Raw genomic sequence first — 24,682 nt, forward strand, 5'->3', positions numbered from 1 at the left:
ATCACTAGAGGGTCCGATGAACGTCCGCTGAGATGTGAGGGTAGTCCTACTGTACAAGTGATTACAACGGCCGTGTCGTAAATGGGACATTACATATCGCATAGTATAACATAAATAGGAGCAAGATGGCCGGAGAGGGAACGTCCATGTCCGGGGTCACAGCTTCGCGTGCGGTGTGAACGCGTGAGGCTCGATTTCCGAGAAAATGTCAAAGTTGCGCAGCAGCATGTTCTCCGTAGGTACCTGCGCGGAAAGCGATCAGCAATCATCCTGTGAGAAATCTGGTAAAATGGCAGCACTCACCCCGCCCTTGCCGAAGCGCACCAGCGAGCGGTGCAGGCGCCCCTTGGCCCCGCCGCGCGTCTCGTCGCCCTCGTACGTGAGCACCGTGCGGCCCTCGGCGTCCGTGCCCAGCGCGCGGGGGTTGATCACCATCCGCCCAAACGAACCCCTTGAGAGCTGGTACACGCGCTCACGCTGCTCTCTCGTGTTCCGCTCGCCCTGGAGGATCTCCGCGAGCGTCGAGAGGAGGTAGAATTGCGGGGGCATGAGCGCGATGCGGCCAGAGGTGTAGGCGAAGAGCGCGGTGGCTGGGTGCAGGAAGGAGGCGGCGACGACTTCTTGCCCGCCGTCGGGCGTGGGGAGGCGGGAGTGTTTGCTGCCCTCAGAGAAACCGGAGGAGGAGGCGTGCGGGAGGAATGTGATGAAGAATTGCGCGTGGAAACGTCTGGAGAGGCAAATTGTCAGATGGGAGGTGCGGAAAGAATGTGAAGGGGAACGTACCTGGGGACTTGCACGGGAGTGACCCAGCTTGTAAAGGGGAAGAGGGACTGGATGTCGGGCTCGAGGCGGCATTCGGTGAGGAAGTGGCTGAAGGACATGTGGTTGGAGTGGATCGCGTTGCGGGCTTCGTTCAGAACGGCATCGTCCAGGTCGGGTTCCCCGCTACGGTCAGAAGAGGCTAGTAATAATCCCGTTTCCTCGAATGTTTCCCGGATAGCTGTCAGGGCCAGGGAGTCATCCTGCTTGGGATCGAAGTTGCCACCGGGGAAGACCTTTGAAGATCGTCAGCGACAAGAAGCAAATTCCAAAGAGGGCAGACTCACGTAGGTACCTCCGAACGAGTTTGCCTTTGGATTCCTTTGCACGAACAGGATCTCGTTCCGTTCGTTGACGATGAGCGCGCTCGCAGACGGTCTGGGGATCGCAGGGACACTGCTCGTAGACTGAGCTCTCGTCACCGTCGCTGTGGCCATTCTGGAAAGATTTCTTGTCGCACTGATGTTATGGGTAGATATTGGCCGGGTTGGTGCTTGAAGCGAGTGGTTCACTCGAGCGGCGACGCGTATGCGTGCCATCTTGACAGCCAGCATGTTTTATGCAGGGTACGGGCCAGGGGTGTCAGCTTTCCGCGTTTCAGGCAGACGCATTAGACCGGCACGCAGCGCCGTGGTCGCAGCCAAAACACTTTGCAAAGGAGTCGCAGCGAGCGCTGGAATGATGAAACCAGGCTCGATCACGGAACTGTGATAAGATAGGAAACTCGCGGTGGGCGCCTATTTCCCCGCCTTCCTTATCGGTGGGCTATTTGCCTCCGCTCGAATGTGGCTGAGCTGTGGCCACAGCATTCGGGCGTCAGAAACTTGAGCAGAACATTGAAACACGGTGTCCATAGCTTGTGCATTTACCCGAGATGTTCAGGAGAACGCGACGGAGTATGATCGATAGAGCTGGGTAGAGCGCGATTTGCCGGGATAGACAGACATAGACAGACAATAATGGCAGCGAATAATATGACAGGGCGTGTAAAAGGAGGAGTCTTTGAGGCGACCGGTGACTCACAACCAGCGCTGTGCTGCGACACGAACTCAGTGACTCAATGTAAGCCAACCATGCCCGGATGCCAGAAACAAGCTGTGCTTGATAGTACATACGGTAGGTAAAATAAGACCGCCACAAGCTCTGACGTGTTATCTCGGAAGGAATTTATGTTATATCTGTGCCCATATACATCACTGTGTAGTGAGCATCGATGATGTAAGCCGGAGAGCCATTTTCTCGAATCATACAGCCTGGGTGGAATGGGTGGAAGGACCGGCCCAAGTGTGAATAACTAGAGTCCACTTGTGAGAAAATATCTGTGGGGGTGGGGACTGGTGGGGAACCTGCCAAAATCTGAATCCCAACGTCAGGAAACAATAGATTCTATGGTTGTTTCCCCCGGTTACACAGCCCTGCATAGGTCTATAGAGGTCCGCAGAGGTCGGACAGGTTAATATGAACAGGAGGAACTAGTTTTTGGGGTCATAAGTGAGAGGCGTTTCCTGATGCAAATTCAGCACGATATTCGATCTGAATCCGAAAGGGCCAACATAGTGTGCTCTACTGGGGTTCGGAAAAGGGTTAGTCGTGTGCGTAGGTACGAATGCCAGAGGACTCAGTGGCTAGCTGCTAGATACCAGCAGGTACCGGATCTGCGCCCACAGCTAGTATTATTTTGTATACATTGAAATTTGACAGCCACTCCGCGTCGACGGTAATAGTCCATTTTTGACACCACTCAATATTGACTCGGATATCAAGCAATATGCCCAACCTAGGCCTCCTTCACATTTCGGGGCGACATTCTGAAGTTTGAACACGACAGTACAGACCTACATAGTAGCAACGACAAACAAATTTAACTTGACTCTTGGGGGCATGCAAGAAGAGCCGGCTGTCCAAGTTACTCATTGACCTGGGGCTGACCCACAATCGGAGGGACGGTAGACTCCTCTTCCCCCGAGGGAGGCGCAGAGGCTGGCAACGGCGGAGTCGGTTTCACGGGAGGAAGCATGCGTGGGTGCTCATACTTCCCGGATATCGCCTGGATCTTCGCCCATACAGATATGAGTCTGTCGATATAAGCTTCCACGGCAGAGTCTCCTGCATGCTCAGAAACGAGATAGGTGAGTTCGTCCTCATTGAGTTCTGCATGGTGCACCACCGAAGTGCAGAAGACATCTGAGAGAGATAGGAGTTAGGACACATGTTAACAGTAGAATGCGGCAGGGCCCACAGCAGAATACGTTCTCCGAATTGGCCATAACTCCTCTCCCCTCAAAATTATAGCGCCAGATCTACAACTAGATTAAGGAAAACTTGAACTCGCTACTCATACGAAATCGGTTGCTCACCTTGACGTCAATTCGAATAATGGCGTTGTGGTGTACAAAGACGAAGAATTTTTGTTCTTGTTGTTCACCTGCATTGGCATTCCCAAGGATAGCATTTAATGAGGTATTAATGAGTTTCTATGCCATGAAACTTATGAGTCGCCCGACAATTGTACCAAACTTGACCTCTCACCCGGAAGCCTTGGAGAATTGGATTACTGTTGTCCGAGTTACTATCTCCACTACCAAAAAAGGTATTGACGACCTCCCCAATTCCACCATCGATGCTCTATAAAGGACATCAATCGTTCTTGCAAGCAGCACATATCGAACGCTACAGACCGTTTGCTCGACACCGACACGGTAGCCACGTTCCCAGCGGAGGGCACGATAGCCAGGGACTACTGTCTTTTTGACAGCATCGACGTTTGCAAACATTCTGCCCTTGTCATCAGCGCGTTGCAGCGTCCAAAATACGGAGACCATACTGGTGTAGGTCGCTTTGGTATTTGTCTAATTTCGAGTTCGCAGCATTGACTGTGTCGGAAATAGTCATTCAATTAAATGATACTGTAGGAAGTAGGAATACCCTTCCGACACATACCTAGGAATGTAAGTTGTTCTTTGACGTTCCTGGCCACAGCTTGGTCACCTTCGCTAAGACTCTGTCGAAGGGTTGCAATGGCTTGACCCATGGCCGTTGAGAGTAAAGAGATGATCTGGAGATATTCAAAGGTGTGAAATAAGTGTCGAACGGTGAGGGGAACATGAATGCGCATTGACTTTTATATCTCTGCGAGGGGCGCCAATAATAGGATTTGAGAAATTTGAGTGCGAAAAGAGAGGAAGCTTTGAGGTCATCAGCTACTCACGTTCAGAATTGTATCTACCACGTTCCGGGGTTGGGAATAATGGTAGCTAAAAACATCTGAAGGACAGATGCATGGAACTTAGCACTAGGCCCTATGGCTTAGAAGAACTCAACTTAAGCCATGTCTGGGTGCTAGAATCAAGCTAAGCTTGATCATAGACAGCCAAAGCGATTTCAGGAACGCCATGACAGAGATGCAAGGGGCGGTAGCAATTGATCAACGTTCCGATGGGCTGTCTCTGGAGAAACATTGAAACACGGAAACAGGGTTTGCTTGAGTCTCGACGGTATGCCGTAGATGGCTAAAGCAAGAATGATACAAGGAAAACATAACACTGGGCGGCAATTACTCAGCGTTCTGACGGGCTATCTCGGCAGGGGACATCTCATTGAACCATATCTGGATGTTAGACTCGACAGCGGACTTTGCTTGACGGTGAACAGTCGAGGCAAGGGAGACGTAGGATACAGCCACGATTTACCAGCGTTCTGGAGTGGTATCTCAGGACGAAGACATGATATATTCGTGTCACGTACATTGCCGTGTAAGCTTGCATGGAAGCACGAGAGCTATGTGCCTGTTGGACATTCCCTCGGAACTGCAGGCAGATTGGCCGGGGTACAGAGACTTCATTGTAAACCGGCGAGGGCTAGCCCTAGAAAACCCTCCATGTCGTGGTATTCTGACCGTAGCCGGAGAGCATAGAATATAGTGGTCACGGCAATCAGCCTGGCCTGTTCCCCTGCTTTCTGGCTGTTAGCCACCTTCGCGTTACAGGTTTGAACAGGGGGACTTATCAGGGTAACTCAGAGTAACTCTCCTAATATTGCGGCAATAAGCGGTAGAGTGTAGGTAGCTCGCTCCTGTTTTGTTGAACGGTTGTGCTTGTATGCCATCTTTCCCACGTTTGTGTTGGCGCTATATAATGGCAGAGATTTGATAAAACTACGGAGGGAAAGAAAATCACTACAACCCTATGAGCAGGTGAATACATCAGGTCGTCAGAAACTGTACAATCTACTGACCTTTCACGTGACAGGGATGGCAGATGAGTCTCACAGCACCTTGAGAGCTCATTAGCACCTATTCCTGATATTCGCTCGGAAGCCCTGGCTAGGGTTCCCGGCAGGTCCGAGCCAGATCAAGACATTGGCAGGCCAGACCTTACCACGGCACTGGCACTCCGAGTCGGAGTCTGAACCTACCTTTGCCTCTTCCTCTCCCGAGGAATATCAATAATTTACCAAAGACCTTGCAAGTAGCCTTCCATATACCTCATCACCTAGTCGTGTCAGAAGGTCAAACATTTGGGACAGCTTGCGGATGTGTTGGCGTCGGAACTCGGAAGGACGTGGATATGAGGAAGCGCGCCAACCACGTGATTCCCTATTAGAGTCACCTGCCCGTTTTACGTAAGCGTGAGTACGCGTTCTTGTATACCCTTGTCGGCGCCACTCTGTGTTCTTTACCTTCTTTCATTAACAAAGTCGAATCAATAACGCGTCACGCACGGGGAGCTACGGGGAGTAAGACTACTGACATGTTCATGGAAGAGCCATCGCAAAAAAAACTCAAGCTGGGCGATGAGAGCGGCCAGGACGGTGGAGTGGCGGAAGCGTCTGTAGTAGACGCAGAGGTATGTGTTCCTTTCTTGTCCTCGCGCGTGTAAGCTGAATGTTATTGGCTCTGATCGGGAAAGCAGACACGACTGGAGGACTCTGTGCCAGAGCGGTATATCGAACTGGTGTTTACGTGGTCCAGCAAGCCGTTTACTTTATCCATCGCCGAGTCCGATAGGCACGTGCAATCAAGTTCATCTTCCCGTTGCTAGTGCTCATAGCGGCTCAGGGTATTCGATCTGAAAGCGTCTCTGCAGAGCCTCACGAACGTCCCTCCGGAGCGTCAGAAGATTATAGGACTGGTCAAGGGAAAGCTCCCTGCCGATGACGTCTGCGTGTACGTGCATCCTTCGGTCCATATTTTGGCATCCGCGCGTGGGGACTCTATACTCACTTCGCAGGCAATCTATCAGTGGTGATTTAAGGCTTGCGCCTGGCAAAAAGTTCACGCTGATCGGCACTCCACAAGGAGACGAGATCAAGGACCCTTCACGTAAACGTCCCACTTGCTACACTCTCATGGAGTTCTGATCTCTTTGTTCGACGACCCAGAATTGGAATTCCTCCCGGACGTTCTGAATGATCTCGACATCGACTTCTCCGCCGCGCCCGAAGCGGCAGCCGCATATCTGCACGACCAGCGGAATAAGCGCAAAATCCGGGAGATCAGTGCAAAACTGCAGGTTAACATTATCCATCCGTTGCGGGAGGGGAAGAAGTTATTGGTGCTGGACATCGATTATAGTAAGGACGTTTTCGTCCTGTCCCAGTTTGCCCCGGGTACGCGTGCTGAGGCGACTACAGCCATCTTAGACACGAAACCCTTAACATCTGGTGCTTTGCCTCCGCAGGAATGTGTTAGGCCTCGCTTGCACGAATTCCTAGAAGCAGTTTACCCGCACTACGATATATGCATATGGTGCGCTAACCCTTTCCCCAGCACCATCATGCACCTTTCATCTTGTCCATAGGTCACAAACAAGCTGGGTCTGGCTCGAGACGAAACTCGTCGAGGTCGGCATGCTCGGCACAGAACGAAATTATAAGGTGAGAGTACGCGCCTCTCATTTTTGTGAACCGGCTGACGCGTGGCAACCAGATATCCTTTGGTATTCGGCACCGATCTTACGAGTGCGAGGCAGCGTAGATGATGGAGATTGACATACAGTGCTCGACAAGACAACCATGTTCAGCGTATTCTCGACGCGCAATGGTCAGCCATATCGACACCATGTGAAGCCATTACAGATCATATGGAACCGCTTCCCACAGTAGTGAGTGCATGCTTGGTCTGCGGTGACGGTGACGATAGATCTGGGCTGTAGCAGTGCGAAGAATACCATCCACGTGGACGACCTGGTAAGTCATACGAGATCTCTTGCGATGTAGGTGCTCAGGTTCGTGGCATGTCTAGGCGCGGAACTTTGCTCTGAACCCGCGTCAGGGGCTGAAGATTTCTGCCTTCAAGGACGCACATACGCCACGCGCGATGTCCGATCGGGAATTGGACAAGCTGGCGATCTATATGGTCCATATAGCCGATCTCGATGACTTGAACAAGGTCCAGCATAAGGTGGGCCATGTTGGTGATTTTTTCATTGTGAGCGGTTGCTTGAGCTCTTTTAGGACTGGAAAAATGTGGTCCGCGGCTTACGACCGGATTTCGATGCGCCATCGACATGAAAACAGGATCATCGTACGTTTTACCTAGGCCCTACTCATTGGTATCTGGAGCCATTGCATGGTTTTTGGACGGATGTTGGATTATTAGCACTGTAAAACACATTGTGGATATTGCAAGCGAATACCATTGGCTATCTTGCGCCAACCAATCAGAGGACTTTCCGATCGTGCAAATCGCGGACTCGACTCGCGTCTCCGACTTCGTGAAGTTGTTGATCCTTGTGTGACTATCCTCTTGTTGCTCCCCGGTCACGTACATCTGCATTCTTATGGCTGCTCCTGCCTGCCGATAAAGCGCGGCATTTGCTTGAGTCAAGAAGGGAGATTTCGAAGGGATCATTCTTCAAGTCAGTGCTGAGAGGAAGTTCGGGGCGAGACGCTGATCATACGCGTTCGGTATGTGGTACAAGTCCAACCAGTAACGCGCAGGCTTCGATTTTCTGAAACAGCCCCCCCCTCCCCACCAGTTTCATGATATCTCGACTCGGCGCTGATGCATTCTGGAACCGCCTGCACCTTCTGTATGCATACGAAGCCGAGAAACGCGCCCTGCGCTACACGCAGCGCATAGACCGCTCCGAACGCAATCACGATGCCCCCGACTTGGAGTACCGCCCAGGACAGATAGCGTACGCGTGGGGCGGCAATACGAACGCGTACTTTGACTTCCTCGCCATGCACAGGTACAAACTCAATAAGGAGGAGCGCGCACTTGAGCAGTACTACCGGCCTTTCGCAGCAAAAAAGCTTATTGGCAAGTACTGCGTCATCCTGAGCCGCTTGAACCACGACCCGCACGAGAATCAGTATTTGGTGTGCTTGTTGTCGACGTTCGGGGGGACGGAGCACGCGAAGGAGGTCAGGACGCCTGTGAATCGGTTCTTTGCGGTGCCCATGGGTCCGTGGATCGAGGGCTCAGCTGGGAATATTGAACCCATCCACACGAATCCGCCGTGGAACAAACCATCGTTCGTGTTCGGGGCGCCCGTGATACGCCGCGTAATCACCTCTGCGCGACTGCCGTATCTGTATAGCCTGGCTCCCGGGGAGCTGGACCGGTTGCTGGCCATTCTCCGCATCAAGGTTGAGGTGCGTTTGATCTTGTTACTCTCCGGTGGTTTGCTCTGACGATTGGTTTAATTGCCGTCGCAGCGATTCCATAAGCGCTCTGACGAGTTGAGAGCAGAGTTCTTGTATACTCTGCGTCACATCAAATCTCGTGATGCCCGTGACCTCGAGAGGGTTGAAGAGTTCGCAGAGGACGTCGATCCTACGCGAGCATACTTGCCTCGCGAGACGCGTCGGCAGAAGGAAGCCAAGCAGAGCGAAGCCGCTCGCGCGAGGGCGGACGTCGACGCGTCTCGATGGGATAATGGGCCAGGGTCGAAGAAGAGGACCTACTTCACTCCTTTACACTTGTTGTCCACGGGCGGGCATGATATAACATGGCCGCTACAATACGTGGAGCACGACATTGTGCATTCGTCGCCTGTGTTGTCACATCGGAAAGTCTACAACACTGTACTCAAGAATTTACCTCCGAGCCCGCAGTACGGCTCGTAGGTGATCGTTTCGCATATGCGCAGGAGGTGCGTTGAAATGCAGTGATACAGTTTAGCGCGAGGCCCGCCGCCCAGCGTATCACCAAGAATTTGTGGCCAATGCTGCTGCATCAATTTAGCAAGGACACACGTGACCACTGGGTACAATAGAGTGTTGTCCCAAGGAGCCACTCATATCTCCAGGCCGACTATCCCGTCTGCGACTACATCGAAGGAAGCCAGCGAGGATGGCGCTGTCGCGGGTATGGTTAGAGGCACGGCATAATCAAGCAGGGCTCTGCGTGTGGCTCACCCGTGTGAGTCGGCCGTATTGCGCGGGATATAGGCTTGGGCCGGACGATGTGCGTGGAGGCGTCGTACGTCCACTGATGGGCTTGGATCGCTGCGGGCAAATCGTGAGCTACCCCCTTCTTCTAGCTAAAGTGCAGCCAACAGGATGGATACCTTGGATTAAGGCTTCGGACGCGAGCCCGAGGAATATCTGGGCGTGCTGGAGGGATAATGAGGAGTATGCTTTGGACAGGAGCACGAAGGTCCGCTGCCGGAAGTTCTCTAGTTTATTCATTGTGTATAGTTGTGACTGGAGTGAATGTATAAATGGCGCTGGGAACGTACGGATGAACTCGTTCAGAAGTGTTTTCACGATTGGGACGAGGTCGGGGGCCGCGAAGTCCGGCTGGGAGACTAGGTGGTCGATTTGTTCCACGCGGGCGTATATTATGGGGTAGTCTCGCTGGTACGTAGCGGACAGCAGATGGTGGAGGTCGATGCACAGGGGCTGGGAGGCGAGATTAGGTGGTAAACGTTCGAGGGCGTAGCGGGCGGGGGGTCTATGTGATTGTGAGACCCAGCAGTCTGATTCTGCTGGAACTAAGGACGTACATCTGGTCGAGGATGAGGTATGTTAGGACTAGAGGAATCGTGACGAGTAAGTGGCTTGGGCTTGCGTCTACCGTGGCCTACAGCTCGATAGGTTTCAAGATTCAGCTGCACATCAAGTAATCTGAATCGTACACTGATCTCAGCCTCTTCGGCGACACGGACGAGTTCATCATGGCTCTTCTGCGCTGTGAGATCCACTATGATGGGAAAGACGACAGTGTATGGGTCTGGGCTGGGGGGTTCTGCCACCGCAGGTACGGCCTGAGCTGGGGGTGGCGCAGCGGGAGGGGGCACGCTCGACCGAGCTTCGTCCATGAGCTCTTTGCTGGAGGTTGGGGGAGGGGTAGGAGGGCCGCCGCTCATTTTGATTGCTATATCTAGCGATTCTGAGTGAGTTGTAGATGAAAGTAAGTAGCAGCACACGCTATGGCGGAGAGGATAGAGCTTGCAGCAGCCACCTGATCGGGCTTGTGGCGCGAATGGATAGACGCGCCGACGGCAGTGCCGCGAGCGCGGTCTCCTGAACGCCATGGACAACCTCGAGGAGGAGATCGAGTCTATCCTGTACATCGGCAGGGAGGTGTCTGGTGAGCACACACCCCGCTGACATCTCATTTGGTCCTCATATGTGTATATTTTCGCATCTCAAGTGTACAAGATCCCCCCTCTCAGGAAGAACGAAGGCCATCGCGCGAATGACTGGGGCGACCTCGCGAATCCGCTGTGGAAGGGGCGTCTGCGGATAGTCGAGAAGGGGGACGGGGTCATGATGTACTTCGAAGATCCACAAACTGGTGAGCGGGGCCAACACATGTAACCCCTCGTTTCTCCCGCTAACGTATCAATCCCTCACCAGGCGAATGTGCGAGCCCCACCCGCTTATGACACCGCGAAATATCTTCTGATGCTATCCCCCGACCTGATCCCGCAGTGTTTGCCAAGACAAAGTACGACCCGCTGAAGCCGCCCGTGGACGCCGTGCTCGACTCGTCGCGCTACTTTGTCATCCGCGTGGAGGATGAGGGCAAGAAGGCGTACATCGGCATGGGTTTCGCGGAGCGGACGGATAGCTTTGATTTCAGTCAGTCTTCCTGCCGCTGCTATTGGGTAATGCGCTATGAACTGACGCGGTGCTGTAGATGTTGCTCTTCAGGATTACACAAAGTAAGCTGGGAGCCAACCGCTCACGCGCGCGATGTTCTGACGATCGTACCAGGCGATACAAAGCCAAGCTTAACCCCCCCTCACCAACGACCGAAGACCCTTTCTCGTCGCCGGCCGCACCTACCGGGCCCAAGAAAGACTATTCCCTGAAGGAAGGGCAGACGTTCTCGATAAACATTCCCGGGCGGAACAGGGCGAATAACGCCAGTTCAGGGGAGAGCCTGCTAGGGTCGAGCTCGGCAAGCAGCTCCACGTCGTCGTTGGGCGGTGGGATACCGCTTTTGCCGCCACCGCCGAGTGCGCCGAAGAGACGCTGATGAGGGGCGAGGGTTATTTGGGTATCGTTTCTGTTGGATTTTGGGGCAGCGACCTATTGGCTATCAATTCAATGTGTATCATCTCATAACTACTCGCATTGCAGGAAGCAGCATTCTATGTACGCCGTGCCAGACATTTCACTCCCTCCCGTGTATTTCAGGTCGAATGCCGGTCTTCTGAGTTTCTACCGCAGCTTGAGACTCGTCTTGTCGATGACGAGGAACACCCGGGGTTATCACTCTATCTGCCGCGGCAGCGTTGACTTTGGCTCCAGGATGCGCTTCGCGTTCGAGCGCAATCCTGTACCTGCAGGTTCTTGTTTAGGCAAGCTGTGTTTGCGCCCTGCTTCTCGAATTGTTCTCGGTGAGCGTCTTTGTCTGAGAGCGGATATGGCTGAGACTGGTTGGGATGGGACTAAGGTGTTTCAGCTATGCATAAGCGGATCATAGGATGTGAGGTGAATGTGATCAACGACTCGGCCTTGCTCTCGTGCATCGGATGCGTGCGTGTAGGATGGACCACATCCCAGCAGAGGCCTCTCGAACACACCGGTATGCCGGGCTAATACCGTACCGCTTTCATCCAGGAAGTCTCGACTTATCTGATAGCGGTGCGTTACCCCACGTTATCGAATAGGGCAGACGTGCATGCGAAGATCAGTACGTACACAATGACTGCAGAGTGCAAACCGTTACCAAGAAACTCATGCGTTGATGCGTTCCCATTGGCCGGTCCGATATAAGTCTAGCGTAGCACCCACGGTTTGATTCCAGGATGCATGCCTTGAGGATTGTTGGCGTGAGGTTGTCTGCTCAGTTGCCGGGAGGACACGTCGGTAGTTGGGTGCCTCTGCCGCTTTACGCAGCAATGTTAGAGGCTCGACAAAGCGCTGTGATTGGCCGATCTTCGCAGCGGTCATTTGCATTATCAGATAAGCCGCGCGGTTCGATCTGTGGCGGAGGGAGAAAGTTGGAGAAACCGGGTCTAAAATTGGGCTCGGGCGATGCCGCTGGAATGTGGTTGGCTGAGCGAATGCCGTAGGGGCGTGATGACGGCCGGCCATTGGTCAGCGGCGTCATATTTGGCTCTGTCCCCGAGTACGGTAGTCCACAGCCAGCGTTTCTCACTCTGTCCGGCGCGGGTGCAGTCAACCTCTCTTGCTCGTCGACCACCATGTTGTCACGGCTCTCCCGCAATTCCCTTCCCCGCTCGGCCCTCAGGGCGTCGTCCAAGGCCACAAAGCAGGCCCGCCGCGCCTTTGTTCAGCCCTCTGGCGCTGATAGAGCCAGTGTCGTCGATGTTCCCTCGACATATCAGGACGACAACCTCTATACCCCCCGGCCAGGTGCGTAGTCTTTATCGTGATCAAAGAAAAGTGCTCATTTGATTCCCAGATATGCTTGGTTTCAGGCTAGAGACACCTCGCCATGAAGGGTCGTTGCTCGAGAAAGCACGGCCTATCTATCTGGATATGCAGGCAAGCGACAAAGGATATTCCCCGAGATGTTGTACTCACTTTCAGTGATGTAGGCTACAACACCTGTAGATCCGCGGGTCCTGGATGCCATGTTGCCCTACTTCACGGACCAATATGGTAATCCTCACAGCCGGACGCACGCATACGGATGGGAAGCAGAGAAGGCCGTGGAGGATGCAAGAAAGGTTGGTATTAGCTGACAATGCCGGAACCTGGTGTTTCTGATTACGCCCTTTCACTAGCACGTTGCGGACTTGATTGGTGCCGATCCAAAAGATATCGTCTTCACTTCTGGAGCAACCGAAACGAACAACATGGCCATCAAGGGCGTGGCTCGATTCCACAAAGACAAAAAGCGGCATATCATCACGACGCAAACTGTATGGTCGTCACTCATGCATGCAACCTCGGTCCTAATATCTTTATTATAGGAGCACAAATGCGTACTGGACTCATGCCGGAAACTCCAAGAGGAGGGCTTCGATGTGACCTATCTGCCAGTTCAAAAAAACGGTGTCATTGATCTGGCGGAACTCGAGAAGGCTATCCGACCGGATACATCCCTTGTTTCTATAATGACAGTGAACAACGAGACGGGTGTTATCCAGCCCATCAAAGAAATCGGTGCTCTGGTTCGGAAGCACCGCGGAGTCTACTTCCACACCGATGCTGCTCAGGCCGCAGGGAAGATTCCCGTCGACGTAAACGAGTCAAACATCGACCTCATGAGTCTGTCGGGACACAAAATCTACGGTCCGAAAGGCGTGGGTGCCGCATACGTGCGCCGGCGACCTCGCGTCCGGTTGGAACCGATTATCAATGGTGGTGGACAGGAGCGTGGGTTGAGGAGCGGGACGCTGCCCACGGCGTTGATTGTGGGCATGGGCGAGGCGGCCCGGATAGCCAAGATGGAGATGGCGGTGAGTAGTCTTTTGTTTGACGGGCTGTGATGGATACTTTGCCAAGGGCTCTCAAGGAGCCCGTTTTATTTCGAAAGGAGCGGCATTGCGTGCTCGGGACTCGTTCTGGGCGGCGGCCGGCTTCTTTGTGAAGCAGACGCAGGGGTACTGAGCCCAAAGGGAAGTGAAGGACTTGAAGGCTGACTTGTTCTTGTTCAGAGGGATCATGCTCGGGTTAAGCAGCTTTCGGACCGCCTGATCCAGGGCATTAACTCGCAAGTCCAGCACGTTGTGCGGAACGGAGACCCGGATGGGTACCCCGGGTGTGTCAACCTGAGTTTCGCATACGTTGAGGGCGAGAGCTTGTTAATGGCGCTCAAGGTGCGTCATATGCGCTTTCATCTGAACCTTCTGGTCCTGACCCTTGCTTGGCTTGTATAGGACATCGCGTTATCATCCGGGAGCGCTTGTACGTCCGCGTCATTAGAGCCGTCGTATGTCCTCCGCGCGTTAGGCGCGGCCGAGGACATGGCGCACTCGTCGCTGCGGTTCGGCCTTGGCCGGTTCACGACGGAGGCGGAGGTGGATTTCGTTGTGGAGAAGCTCGTGGCGACCGTACAGAAGTTGCGTGATATGAGGTCAGTGCTGGTCTGCTTCCGTCCGCTAGCTTGCCTCGTGTGCTGACGGTGGTTTTGCACTCTTCTAGTCCGCTTTGGGAGATGGTGCAAGAGGGCATCGATATCAGTTCCATTGACTGGTCTCAACACTAATCGGAAACGTTGTATTTTTATTGCTTTGAATGGGTGTAGTTGTGGGGGGTCGGTGTGGATTCAAGTGCTCTTGTACTCTCATTTTTCCAGTAATTAGTGTCACGTAGTTTACCGCATAATGCCTGCATGCAATGTTATGTTCTCGGTCATGAATATCAAGTTGAACGTCATTGTGGCACAGAGGTCCCGAGGAGCTCCTCGGCATGCCCGGCAGCTCTGCACGGACCACTGCGCCTCGAGGATATGGAATTGGAACTCAGCTTGAGACTCCTGCACTCTCTCTTCTCCCCCATCATCTCCCTCTTTCTGCTCCCTGCTCCCTGCTTTACACTACTAGTGCTTACGATGGCCCGAAGACTTTATCTTGGAAGTAAGAAACTCCTTGTATTGGATGAATGTCGTCGGTACTGAGGGGCTTATCGCGTAGAATTACCCGCTGACGCGCGGACTGACGATGTTTCGAAAATGTTCGAGGGCTATGGGCGGATTGTCGACTGCCGTGTCATGACCGGTTGGTAGCTCTGCAGGTACTAGCCGCGGACTGGTAATGACCTTTTTCGTGCCCTCGTAGGCTTTGGGTTCGTCGAGTTTGAGAACCCTCGCGACGCGGAGGACGCCGTGCACCATTTCAACGGGAAGCAGTTTATGGGCGCGAGTATCGTCGTCGAGTTTGCGAAGGAGACGCGTCGCACAAGGGGTGATGTCTACGAAGGTGATCGGTATGTATGGGTGTTGTGGGTGGTAGGTGGGAAGGTGCTGATCTCCGGGATGTTTTTTCGCTTTTTAGTAGGGGTCCTGCGCCGCGTTCGAAGCGCCCTCCCGGTATCAGGTTGATTGTTGCGGGTATTTCGCGCGATACTAGCTGGCAGGTATGCGGCGTTTCCTTCTTGCGCCAGGTCCAGGCAACTACGGATACTCGTTGGCGCGCCTCGTTGTGCCGTGGCGTCGAACTCGATGGACCCTAACACCTCACCCATAGGACCTCAAAGACTTTGGCCGTGAAGCTGGCAGCGTCTCGTACGCCGACATCGACCGCGACTATCCTGGGAACGGGTACGACCACACAGTGCTGCGGATGTGCTGCCTCATTCTTATTGGCTGGACCTAGTATTTTGGAATATCTCTCTCGGGATGATGCCGACCGTGCCGTCAAGGACTTGGACGGTAAGGAGCTCCGCGGGCGTGCCGTCCGCGTGACCTACGATGATTCTGTGCGTCTGCATCGTAACATTCCGGTGGAGTGTCATGCTGACCTTGCCCACCTTAGCGCGCCACGGTAGACAACTACCGCCGCGATGATCGCCGCGACGATCGTAGGGGAGGGTACGAGCGCTCTTCATACAGAGACGACCGTGTCCCCCACCGTCGCGAACGCTCCAGGTCGCCCGCTGGTCGACGTGCCTATGACCACGATGATCGTCGCCCCAGGTCTCCGCCCCCGCCCAAACGGGAGCATGATGATAGAAGGCCTGCAGGGTACGATGATCGGCGTGGAGGTCGTTATGATGATTATCCAGCGCCTGACCCTTACTATGATCGTCGTAGGGATGACTACGAAAGACGCAGGGACGACAGGCCGAGGCGTGAGGAGAGGGACGACCGCTATGATGACAGGTCTTCCAGGGCAGCTCCTGTCAATGGGGATGCTGGTTGGAGTCGCCAACCGGCCGTCTGAAAAATGGTCGAAAAGCAAGATATGCAAGATTCCCATGGATGATGTTTTCTTTTCTAGTCTGCTGTGCACCGTCGATGGTTTCTCCCCCTCCTGGTTATGGTCCTGGTCGAATAATGGCGTTGGCGCGTGGCGAAGGAGTTGTACTATTTCACATGGTCGATACCCGCTGGTCCACTAGTACGCACGTTAGGATATGGTCCCGTTCGGGTGTCTTCCTCAGGTCGTTGGCCCGGGCTCGCGATCTGGCAAGTGTGTGTCCTCAACTTGGATGGTCAGCAAGACGGCAAGATCGATTTGTGCTAGAGGTATCTTGTGGAGCCACACGTTTATCCATCGTGGATTCGATTGGGCCTTCGTTGATCGCTGGAGGCGCCCGATGTTGGTTATCGCCACAACATGAGAGTTACCGAGTTGTTCGTTAGTATGGGCCTGCCTCGTCTCCTGAGATGCCGTTTGTTGGACGATGGTTCCCGTACAGAAGCGCCGATGGTCCATGGGTGACGCTGGTCGTTCCTTTGGTGTTCCTTGTACTGGACGTATCATTGCTGGCCGCGAATGGACGTACGAGCGCTTCGCGGAGTGGTCCCATCGTTGTGCAGGCACCCTAGACGGTTTCGTGGGACCTCGGATCGATGCATCGGTTTGTGGGTCCCAGGTGTACTAGGAAGGTGAGTTGTTTCTGTGTGGACACTGACAATCGGCTGCTTGTTTGTATATTATGTGGTTGACAATATAATGCGTTTAACTGCTCTCGTGTGTGAAGAGTTCCCATGTCGTCCCACTGCAGTCAATATGTGGGACTAGTCGGTGAGTAGCGTCAATTTCAATGAGCTCGCTGGCTCTGTATTTCGCGTAATCCGCGATGTACATATAAAGTGAGCCTGGGCAGTATGCGACCAAGCACGGTCCTCCCGACCTCAAAACCTACGTCTAATCTACTCCGCAATCCTGACGACGACCTCGGCGCCCTCGTCCAGGCCGAGCCACTCGACCTCCTTGGCGCCGTCGCGCGCGGCGTCGAGCTCGGCCTCGGAGCCGTCGCCCGGGAGCTTGAGGAATATGCGGATGTCGTCGGGTTTGAGTTTGGGTACCGGGGGAGACGGGGCAGGGAGAGACTTGAGCAGCTTGAGCACGCGGAGGCGGAAGGTGCGCAGGGGGGTGGTGGGGAGGATGCGCAGGGGGGTGGGCGGGTGGGAGGGGAGGTGGAGGGTTATTTCTGGCGGCATGGATGGTGTTAGTTGGCTTTGGGGTAGGAGGAAGGGAGAGGGAAGGGCTGAGGGAGGGACGCACGGATGAGCTTGTCCGCGAGCTTCTCGTGGTCTGGGCGCGTCCGTCGGAGGGAGGGCTCGTCGGGCTGGCCGTGTTCTGTTTGGGTCGGCGGGTCAGCGTCGGGGTTCGGAAACAAAGAAGGGCGGGAGAGGAGACGTACTCTCGACGAGCTCGGCGTACCGGCCCCAGCTGGCGCGGTCGGGCGCGGGGACGTGCTGCGTGATGTGGGAGAGGTAGAGGAGCTCGGCGTCGAGGCGGTCTTTGGGGGTGATCTAGGGGGGATTAGTTTGGCAGGTGACGAGAAAGAGGGACGCACGGGCGCGCCGTCGAGAGAGGTGAGCGTGGGCAGCTTGGCGATGGCGAACGCGCGGGTGTACGAGCCTGTGTTCGGATCTGTAGTACTACCATCAATATATACGGCTGGCAGGGCACATGGACGGATGTGACTGACCGTCGAGCAGGGGAATCGCGCGGATCGCGAGCCCCTCGAGCGCGGGGCACCACCCGCGCAGATTATCGACGCTCGCCCAGTCCGCGAGGGGGTTGCCCGAGAGTGAGAGGTGCTTGAGGGTGCCGAGTTCGGCGGGGGAGGGCGCGGGCGGGATGGCGGCGATGCGGTTGGACGCGAGGACGAGGCGGGTGACCGCGGGGAAGAGCGGGGAGAGCGCGGGGAGGGCGGCGAGGAGGTTCGTGTCGAGGTTGAGGAGGGCGAGGTTGGCGTGCACGTGGGCGGGGCAGGAAGGGGAGAGCGGGGACGGGAGGGAGAGGGAGTTGTATCCCGCCTCGAGGGTGTGTAAAGAGGGCAGGAAGGCGAGGATGGTGAGCAGGGATGGCCAGGGGGTGAGGGTCGCGTTGAGCTGGAGCTCGGTGAGCGACTGGAAGGAGGTGGGCAGGGGCGGGGAGGGAGGAGAGGCAGGGAGCGGGGACAGCGCGAGGCGGGTGGAGTTGAGCGCGAGGCGGGTGAGGTGCGGAAGTTGCGCGGTGAGGGTCGCGAGCGCGGGCCAGGAGGGGAGCAGGTTCAGCGAGAGGTCGAGGCCTCTGATGTCTGCGTTCATAGTTCTTCAGCGTTTCAACCAATTCACAATAATACGCCACACGCACTCGGACAGCGCTCCGCGACCTGCGGCGGCTGCTCCGCCCACGCGATGTGCGCGCCGTCGAGCGAGACCTCGACGAGCCGCGCCAGGTCGGCGAGGTTCGAGCGAACCTTGGCGAGCCCGACGGCCTCGACCTGGATGAGCCCGTGCGACGAGCCGAGCGTGACAACCTCCTTCGAGGGCGCGGGCGAGTCGTCGATGTACTTTTCCGTGAGCGCGGCGAGGAAGGAGCGCCCGTACGACAGGCCCTTCGCGGCGGGGCGGATGAAGGACGCGGCGGTGGGGTGGTCGGTCCTATGGGAGGGTTGGACGGGAGCGGGGACAGAGGGAGGAGGTACGTACGCACAGCGAAAGTAGCGCTTGCCGTCTTTGCACCCGTCGTGCTTGCCCCGCTGCGGGTCGTCCCACTCGACGCCGAGCCACGTCCCGTGCGTGCCGTCGACGGGGCCGACGTAGCGCACAGTGCCGAGCGAGTTGTTGAGCACGATGCGCGCGCCGACGGGCGGGGACGTGTCGGGCATGGCGAACAATGGATTGTGGCAAGAGCAGAGATACTCGAGAAGCGCCGGCTGTCGCCGGTGGTATATCTTGCGACCAGGCCAAACGCGTCTCTCCTTTGTCTCTCCTGCCACCCCCTAGTCTTTGAAAATAACACGGATTTGCATTTCATATGATAATATCGAACATCTCCCATTCTCTAAGATTCGCCCAGATACAGTATATTTATATTGCCAGTGTCTCTGTGGGCCTAAGCATTCAAGGTTTGAAGAATCCAGAACTGCAAGTGGCAGGGCATCTACCACTACACATTGCCAGGACCCGGCTGCCCCGGGCCCGCTCTCATCTCTTCCCCGTGTATCCTGTGCTGACATGGTATGTACAGCTTAGCACATCAATGTCCCCGACTGCTGATATTCTTATGGCATCCAATGTTCAAGTATATTGTGCTCTGCTCATTTCAGCTGGCACATTGATATCTCCAAGCATGAGTGCAATACTTGTATGTTGTAGTATTCACCATCAAACATGACCCATGTACCTCACAGGTCATAATGTCGGAAAAATCCAATAACCCATATCAGGTCTGACGAAGCCTGATGGTCTTATAATGCCTGATAGGGTTTGGTTTCTATCCTGGTCAGGACTTATCAGGCCCGATAAGATGTGACAGTGCTTCCGGTCTCGTATACATGTTTTTAGTACCTTGCACCTAAAGTAAGTAAGTACTATGCAACTTGTGAATTAAGTGCATTACCATGATGCCCTTGTACTGCGGGATTATAATAATGAAGTGGTGTTGCATATGCCCCATACACACAGAAGGAACCAGATGACGGTATATAGCATGATTTGTTTCGCATTTAGTATTGCACATTTAGTATAGTAGTTGACTCGCGCGACCTAATTCTCTGTCGACTTGGCGGCCCTGTGTTTGAACCTGACCAGTGCACTCAGGTTACCTAAGATGCTAATTGGACCATAAAATGCATGTAAGGAGAGAGACTACAAAATCAGCTGAGTTGGGGAACAATGAAGGCGGAAGTGAAGTGAGATTTTTATTATCATTCGTGGAAAACCCTATAAGGTCTCATAAGACCTGATCAGGTAGTGTCAGGCTGATCAGGCTCCATCAGGCTGGTAGCGCGTTATTCCATATTTTCGAACCTAATATGGGTATTAACGACCTGATGGCCTTATTGGACCTGATAAGTTCTTACAATGTCCAATAAGGTTTTTCGGAATTTCCGACAAATATTCTAGGATGTGAGTGAGTGCTGCTCACTACTTAGTACTGTGGCAGCATATGTGAGTAGCTGAAGGGATCAGACCCAATGCTGTGGGTATGTAGGATGCAGGCACATTTGGGAATAGGCTGTGAGTCGCCTTACTCCCTCTATTCTTCACTGTAAGTTCTCATAGTCCTCTATCAGTCAGAAAATTTTAGTTTGTTAGCATTTCATATCATTCACTTTTGCAGTGTCATTCTTCAGGGTCCAATAAATGGTATGAGTAAGTGTATAAGAGCTAACTTTATGTGCCTAGGAAACTGCAGTATCAGAATTACCTCTGCCAATGTGATTCTTCCCTCCCAGTAAGCAGTTCTAATTGGGACTAATAGTGGCAGTCAGACTGAGCAATTCCCGGTGGATTCACGCAGCAATTCTGCTGTGATTCCCAGTGCTGAACCTCACACCGAATATACAGGTACCCTGACCGACATGATTCAGGTGGTGGTTTCCGCTATCGACTCAGGGCATGGAATCAGGCTTGTTATACTATGATGTTAGTTCTATCACTATAGCTTGGGTAGAGTATTTATTCTATGATTTCTATAGACTCACTGCGTTCCGCACACGCATATTTACGGTACGAACAGATGAGACCACGTCCGGCCGGCCCATCTGTTCGGACCGCAACCATGTGGTCGACTGTAAGTGCAACAGTTACTTCCAGTTACTCGTAGTCGAACGCTCAGGTCATGTAGTATTAGAACTTAGAATACTTGTGTCTACTTAGTAGATGCTACACCTCAAATAGATGTGTCTGCAACCTGTATAATAAATTCCAGTACATGAGACTACATGCTCTGCCCGATGTTTGAGTACCTGTGCCCATGGATATAAATAATCGCGCAAAATGCTATTTTTATTCATTTTACATATCATTAATTAATATCAAATAGCGTGGCATTATCTGTCAAAACGCGTACACGTGAGCGACGCGTATGCATGTACGCGGTCCGGGAACTAATATCGACTGATAGGCGACGCGCGTCTCCACAGTCTTGAGTTATGGATCCCGTCCGTCCTCTCTGGTACCCTCCCGATCAATGGGATCATCTGGCCAGAGATCTCCAGTATCAAATTGCTGTGCCGTCAAGAGCACCTATGCATGACTTCGGTAGAGATGGTCCTCGCGGAGATCCGTATCCACCGCAGAACGTGGTCCAGCAAGTTGTTGATCCTAATTTGCAGCAGTAAGTAATCAGTAGAGGCTCTTGCGATATGGATCTGCCAATTCTCTAGACTCCCGGACAGCGAAAACGCGAAGAAGAAGAAGACGAAGAAGAAAAGGAAACACAAGAAGGCCGCCGGCGCAGACTTGGACAACACAGAAACGGCCCACCAGCCGAAGAAACCAGCACTAGCAAGAGGAGCCGGGGAGCAAGTCAACCCGCATAGCCAGAATCAGAACCAAGGCCAGACGTGGATGCAAGCCCAGATGCAGACGCCAGGGCAGACGCAGACACAAGACCAGTCGCAGACGCAAAATCAGTCACAGATGCAAGACGAGTCGGCACGTTCCGATGGGAGGCAGGACATATCACTGTAAGCAAGTGTCCTCAGGTCGTGAGGTACTCACCTTTTCCCATCCACAACATGCAGCCATCCCTCCGAGAGCCCACTTCGCTTCGCTTCCTCGCCGACATCCTCCGAGCATCTGAAAGGGTATTTGTACATTAGCTGCATATAGTCGTCATTTATTCATCAGTTACCTTCTCCGTAGACTTCCGACACCCCGCCATTGGACTCCCCCGCTGCCGCAGCACGCATTCAGCCACCGCCAGCAAGTTGAGTGCCCTCTGTTCGGAAACACGCATGTTCAAGCACCAAGTGAAGAAGAGAACACGGCACTTACCCGGACCCTGGTCGACGACGTGAAGAGACTGGAGCAACATAATGCCACGCTGAAGGCGGAATGCACTGCAATGCGCAAGCGACAAACTAACCTAGAGATGATGATTCAAAGTATACGAAGTGAAGCTACTGAACACCAGATACGAAGCTCCAACCAAGCCGGCGGACCCGGCAAAGCCTCCAGGACGCGCCACAACCGCGCGAAGCATGATCGCATACGACGCGGAGAAGAATCATCTGAAGAATCAGATACTGACGAACATAACCATGAGTTAGCTTTACAAGAGCAATTCAAATACCGAACTCTCCTTCAACCCAACCTGCCACCTCATCTCCGCGCTGCCAGAAATTTCTTGCAAGTGAGTAAAGCCTGCTTGGTCATTGTGTTTGAGCTAATGCGGGCGGAATCCAGTGCCAGGTGTTCCGCCGTTTATGTGGTGTTAGCAAGTCCACAGCTTGGCCGAGTATTGATGAAACGAGGACGAACCCAGAAACCGACGAAGAGTACTACACCCCGGACTTCGACGAAGACGTGACCCACGCAACGAATAGCGCGATATGTAAGCGCGTAGCCGAGGTGGTTTATTCTGAATTAAAGGTACCATTGGCACCGCCTTCTCTTCGTGGTACTTTGCTGACATGGTTGTCTTCATTCTAGGGCCTTCAGGAGCCACCAGATGAGCTACGCCACGCGGACGTGTTTTACAGCCGCCGGACAATTGAAGAAATGGCCAAGAACACTTACCGAGGCTTTCGTGAGCAAGCAAAGGGGCAGCGGAATGATTCCAAGGCACGGAAACGCAAGCGCAACAAGCGCAATACACGTCGCTACCAGCATCGCTTCCACGTACATACTGTCTCGATGTTCTGCTCTCATGGTCCCTGATGATATCAACGTAGACTCTTACTCACCTTCCGACCATGGTCCCCGAGTATATCAAGGTGTACGGCCAGGATCCGACGCCACTCCTCGAGATTGATGTTCTGTCCGACTACGCATCAGGGCCGGACTCAGACGACAATGAGCCTCAGCACATGTGGAAGGCTCGTATGGGAACTAAGGTGGGTGTGGATGTCAGGAAGGTCGACAAGGAGATGTGGGCGGGTACCACATTCTGGGAGCATATTGCACCTGAATGGTGTTCTGATGAGGTAAGTCTAAGATGGGTTGTGAGCTCTTCTCATCACGGAGTGCGCTCAGGTTACCACAATACTCGATCGGCTTCAACGGCTATTTCTCCTCTCTTTGGACAAAAACAGGCGGAAGAAATACCTGGCCTATCGTGTCTACCGAACTGGGCGGACCACGACTGCACCCCCGGCATTCGTTCCTTGGGACTTTGCTATCTCTGAGGACTGGTGGAATACTCACGGCCCATCCTGGAAGAAAGAGATCAAGCGTTGGACTTTGCGCGGAGATCCCGAGGGCTTTGGCAGCAATGATCCTCATCGTGTTCCCTTGGCCGCTTCCTCCTCTGCGCCTACTCAATAATTGGGACTACCTTGTGTGTTTCTCTCTTGCTCCCGCGCTCTCGTAGTAGAATCCGACTCGTAATTCTTGACGGCCACGGACCGGCTTCACCTCTCGCTTTGATCTCGTTGGACACCCGTGTTTGTCGGGTACATCATTGTTGTTTCTGCTCGAGTAAATCACATGTAATTCAGTACAATAATGCGAAGTGCTTCATATAAACATATCTGAAGCATAAAATCTTGACAGACGGGCCTTTCGAGAGTCGAAAGGCCATGTAAGTGAGAAACAATTGAAACTGCAAAGGTCTCAGTAAGGAGAATGTATCACGAAGTCAAGAGGTCTTTTAATGCTATTGAATCCTGGGCGGAAGTATGGTCAGAATGATCAGTGGTATTGACAGGAAAGGATACATACCCGTTCCATCGTCATGGTGATCCATAGGTCTTGCTGTGTTGAGCGGTATTCTCCCCGTGAGAGCTGACAGCGGATCGCGCTGAAAGGTACAATTGGAGGGGGAGCATTCCAGTTGTCCGCTTGATAGTACTGCCCATGAGCCCAAAAGCGGATCTCGAGCTCCGGGCTGCATGAGTTAGGTTTAGTATTGTTAGGAAGCGATGTCCTAACTAGTCGTCTTGAGATAACTGGGCCACGTGCCAACAGTTATGTCGTCACTACCTCAGTAAGCGTACTGAAAGGTAGGTCTGGCCGGGCCAATGCCAACGGTCAAGTCAAGAGTCCAGGTAATCGCTGTATTCAACAGGAGGTTGAACTAAGGAATACATGGGTTTTCCTACAGTATATATAGTAACTGGTATAGGGGTTAATACCCAAAGAAGAGAACAATAAGAAAGGATGCGTAAGCCATCCTGTGAGAACGTAACTCAGAGAAATGAGAAATACAAGGGCGCTCATTGGTAGAAGGTGAGTCAAGGAAGATAACGTGTGAGAAGAAGATAGCGTCCATGGGAAGGTCTACTCGGAGAAAGGTACTTGTCCAATAGCAATGCTCGGAATGGAAATGGAATGAGATAAGCATGGGAAAATCATAACATTACCCCCTTCCTATGGTCGAAGTTTACCCAAACTTCCTAGTTATGACCGGTTACTGAACCGTCCAGGTCCACAAGA

The 24,682-nt window shown here is 53.5% G+C and overlaps 10 protein-coding genes across 10 annotated transcripts; 6 read left to right on the forward strand and 4 right to left on the reverse strand.

Annotated features, from left to right (window-relative positions):
• Positions 1 to 1,354, reverse strand: GLOTRDRAFT_136739 (uncharacterized protein). The gene is made up of 4 exons (XM_007865043.1): positions 1,107 to 1,354; positions 784 to 1,055; positions 304 to 727; positions 1 to 243 (listed from the first exon to the last, which is right to left on the reverse strand). Exons 1-4 carry the CDS (start codon positions 1,254 to 1,256, stop codon positions 157 to 159), a joined length of 933 nt encoding a protein of 310 aa, XP_007863234.1. The 5' UTR covers positions 1,257 to 1,354; the 3' UTR covers positions 1 to 156.
• A 1,371-nt stretch (positions 1,355 to 2,725) lies between these two features.
• On the reverse strand, positions 2,726 to 3,850 carry GLOTRDRAFT_126400 (uncharacterized protein; the record flags this gene model as incomplete). Its single annotated transcript, XM_007865044.1, has 7 exons — positions 2,726 to 3,003; positions 3,059 to 3,119; positions 3,177 to 3,293; positions 3,349 to 3,444; positions 3,498 to 3,594; positions 3,644 to 3,692; positions 3,760 to 3,850. The coding sequence occupies 7 exons, from the start codon at positions 3,848 to 3,850 to the stop codon at positions 2,726 to 2,728; spliced, it is 789 nt and encodes a 262-aa protein (XP_007863235.1).
• Positions 3,851 to 5,567: 1,717 nt separating this feature from the next.
• Positions 5,568 to 7,329, forward strand: GLOTRDRAFT_126401 (HAD IIID h; the record flags this gene model as incomplete). Its single annotated transcript, XM_007865045.1, has 11 exons — positions 5,568 to 5,663; positions 5,730 to 5,815; positions 5,876 to 5,983; positions 6,048 to 6,139; positions 6,199 to 6,565; positions 6,618 to 6,693; positions 6,746 to 6,755; positions 6,815 to 6,920; positions 6,972 to 7,005; positions 7,061 to 7,219; positions 7,273 to 7,329. 11 exons carry the CDS (start codon positions 5,568 to 5,570, stop codon positions 7,327 to 7,329), a joined length of 1,191 nt encoding a protein of 396 aa, XP_007863236.1.
• A 471-nt stretch (positions 7,330 to 7,800) lies between these two features.
• On the forward strand, positions 7,801 to 9,102 carry GLOTRDRAFT_136741 (uncharacterized protein; the record flags this gene model as incomplete). Its single annotated transcript, XM_007865046.1, has 2 exons — positions 7,801 to 8,418; positions 8,482 to 9,102. The coding sequence occupies 2 exons, from the start codon at positions 7,801 to 7,803 to the stop codon at positions 8,890 to 8,892; spliced, it is 1,029 nt and encodes a 342-aa protein (XP_007863237.1). The 3' UTR covers positions 8,893 to 9,102.
• GLOTRDRAFT_136742 (uncharacterized protein) lies at positions 9,063 to 10,136 on the reverse strand (the record flags this gene model as incomplete). Its single annotated transcript, XM_007865047.1, has 6 exons — positions 9,063 to 9,124; positions 9,184 to 9,273; positions 9,336 to 9,443; positions 9,507 to 9,721; positions 9,774 to 9,850; positions 9,906 to 10,136. 6 exons carry the CDS (start codon positions 10,134 to 10,136, stop codon positions 9,063 to 9,065), a joined length of 783 nt encoding a protein of 260 aa, XP_007863238.1.
• A 166-nt stretch (positions 10,137 to 10,302) lies between these two features.
• On the forward strand, positions 10,303 to 11,254 carry GLOTRDRAFT_37180 (adaptin ear-binding coat-associated protein 1 NECAP-1; the record flags this gene model as incomplete). The annotated part of the gene is made up of 4 exons (XM_007864769.1): positions 10,303 to 10,360; positions 10,424 to 10,567; positions 10,705 to 10,858; positions 10,990 to 11,254. The coding sequence occupies 4 exons, from the start codon at positions 10,303 to 10,305 to the stop codon at positions 11,252 to 11,254; spliced, it is 621 nt and encodes a 206-aa protein (XP_007862960.1).
• Positions 11,255 to 12,821: 1,567 nt separating this feature from the next.
• GLOTRDRAFT_36092 (cysteine desulfurase) lies at positions 12,822 to 14,401 on the forward strand (the record flags this gene model as incomplete). The annotated part of the gene is made up of 6 exons (XM_007864691.1): positions 12,822 to 12,917; positions 12,975 to 13,112; positions 13,164 to 13,652; positions 13,851 to 14,012; positions 14,073 to 14,269; positions 14,338 to 14,401. The coding sequence occupies 6 exons, from the start codon at positions 12,822 to 12,824 to the stop codon at positions 14,399 to 14,401; spliced, it is 1,146 nt and encodes a 381-aa protein (XP_007862882.1).
• Positions 14,402 to 14,677: 276 nt separating this feature from the next.
• Positions 14,678 to 16,295, forward strand: GLOTRDRAFT_109943 (uncharacterized protein). Its single transcript, XM_007865048.1, has 8 exons — positions 14,678 to 14,771; positions 14,829 to 14,912; positions 14,973 to 15,120; positions 15,189 to 15,270; positions 15,381 to 15,454; positions 15,510 to 15,612; positions 15,669 to 15,877; positions 15,947 to 16,295. Exons 1-8 carry the CDS (start codon positions 14,747 to 14,749, stop codon positions 16,074 to 16,076), a joined length of 855 nt encoding a protein of 284 aa, XP_007863239.1. The 5' UTR covers positions 14,678 to 14,746; the 3' UTR covers positions 16,077 to 16,295.
• Positions 16,296 to 18,423: 2,128 nt separating this feature from the next.
• GLOTRDRAFT_36836 (uncharacterized protein) lies at positions 18,424 to 18,963 on the reverse strand (the record flags this gene model as incomplete). The annotated part of the gene is made up of 2 exons (XM_007864742.1): positions 18,424 to 18,736; positions 18,785 to 18,963. 2 exons carry the CDS (start codon positions 18,961 to 18,963, stop codon positions 18,424 to 18,426), a joined length of 492 nt encoding a protein of 163 aa, XP_007862933.1.
• Positions 18,964 to 21,234: 2,271 nt separating this feature from the next.
• On the forward strand, positions 21,235 to 23,572 carry GLOTRDRAFT_126408 (uncharacterized protein; the record flags this gene model as incomplete). The annotated part of the gene is made up of 8 exons (XM_007865049.1): positions 21,235 to 21,419; positions 21,481 to 21,771; positions 21,829 to 21,891; positions 21,950 to 22,439; positions 22,493 to 22,678; positions 22,739 to 22,927; positions 22,981 to 23,232; positions 23,282 to 23,572. 8 exons carry the CDS (start codon positions 21,235 to 21,237, stop codon positions 23,570 to 23,572), a joined length of 1,947 nt encoding a protein of 648 aa, XP_007863240.1.
• Positions 23,573 to 24,682: the final 1,110 nt, after the last annotated feature.

The sequence above is a fragment of the Gloeophyllum trabeum genome, assembly GCF_000344685.1.
Source record: "Gloeophyllum trabeum ATCC 11539 unplaced genomic scaffold GLOTRscaffold_00003, whole genome shotgun sequence".
NCBI classification, from domain to species: Eukaryota; Fungi; Basidiomycota; class Agaricomycetes; order Gloeophyllales; family Gloeophyllaceae; genus Gloeophyllum; species Gloeophyllum trabeum.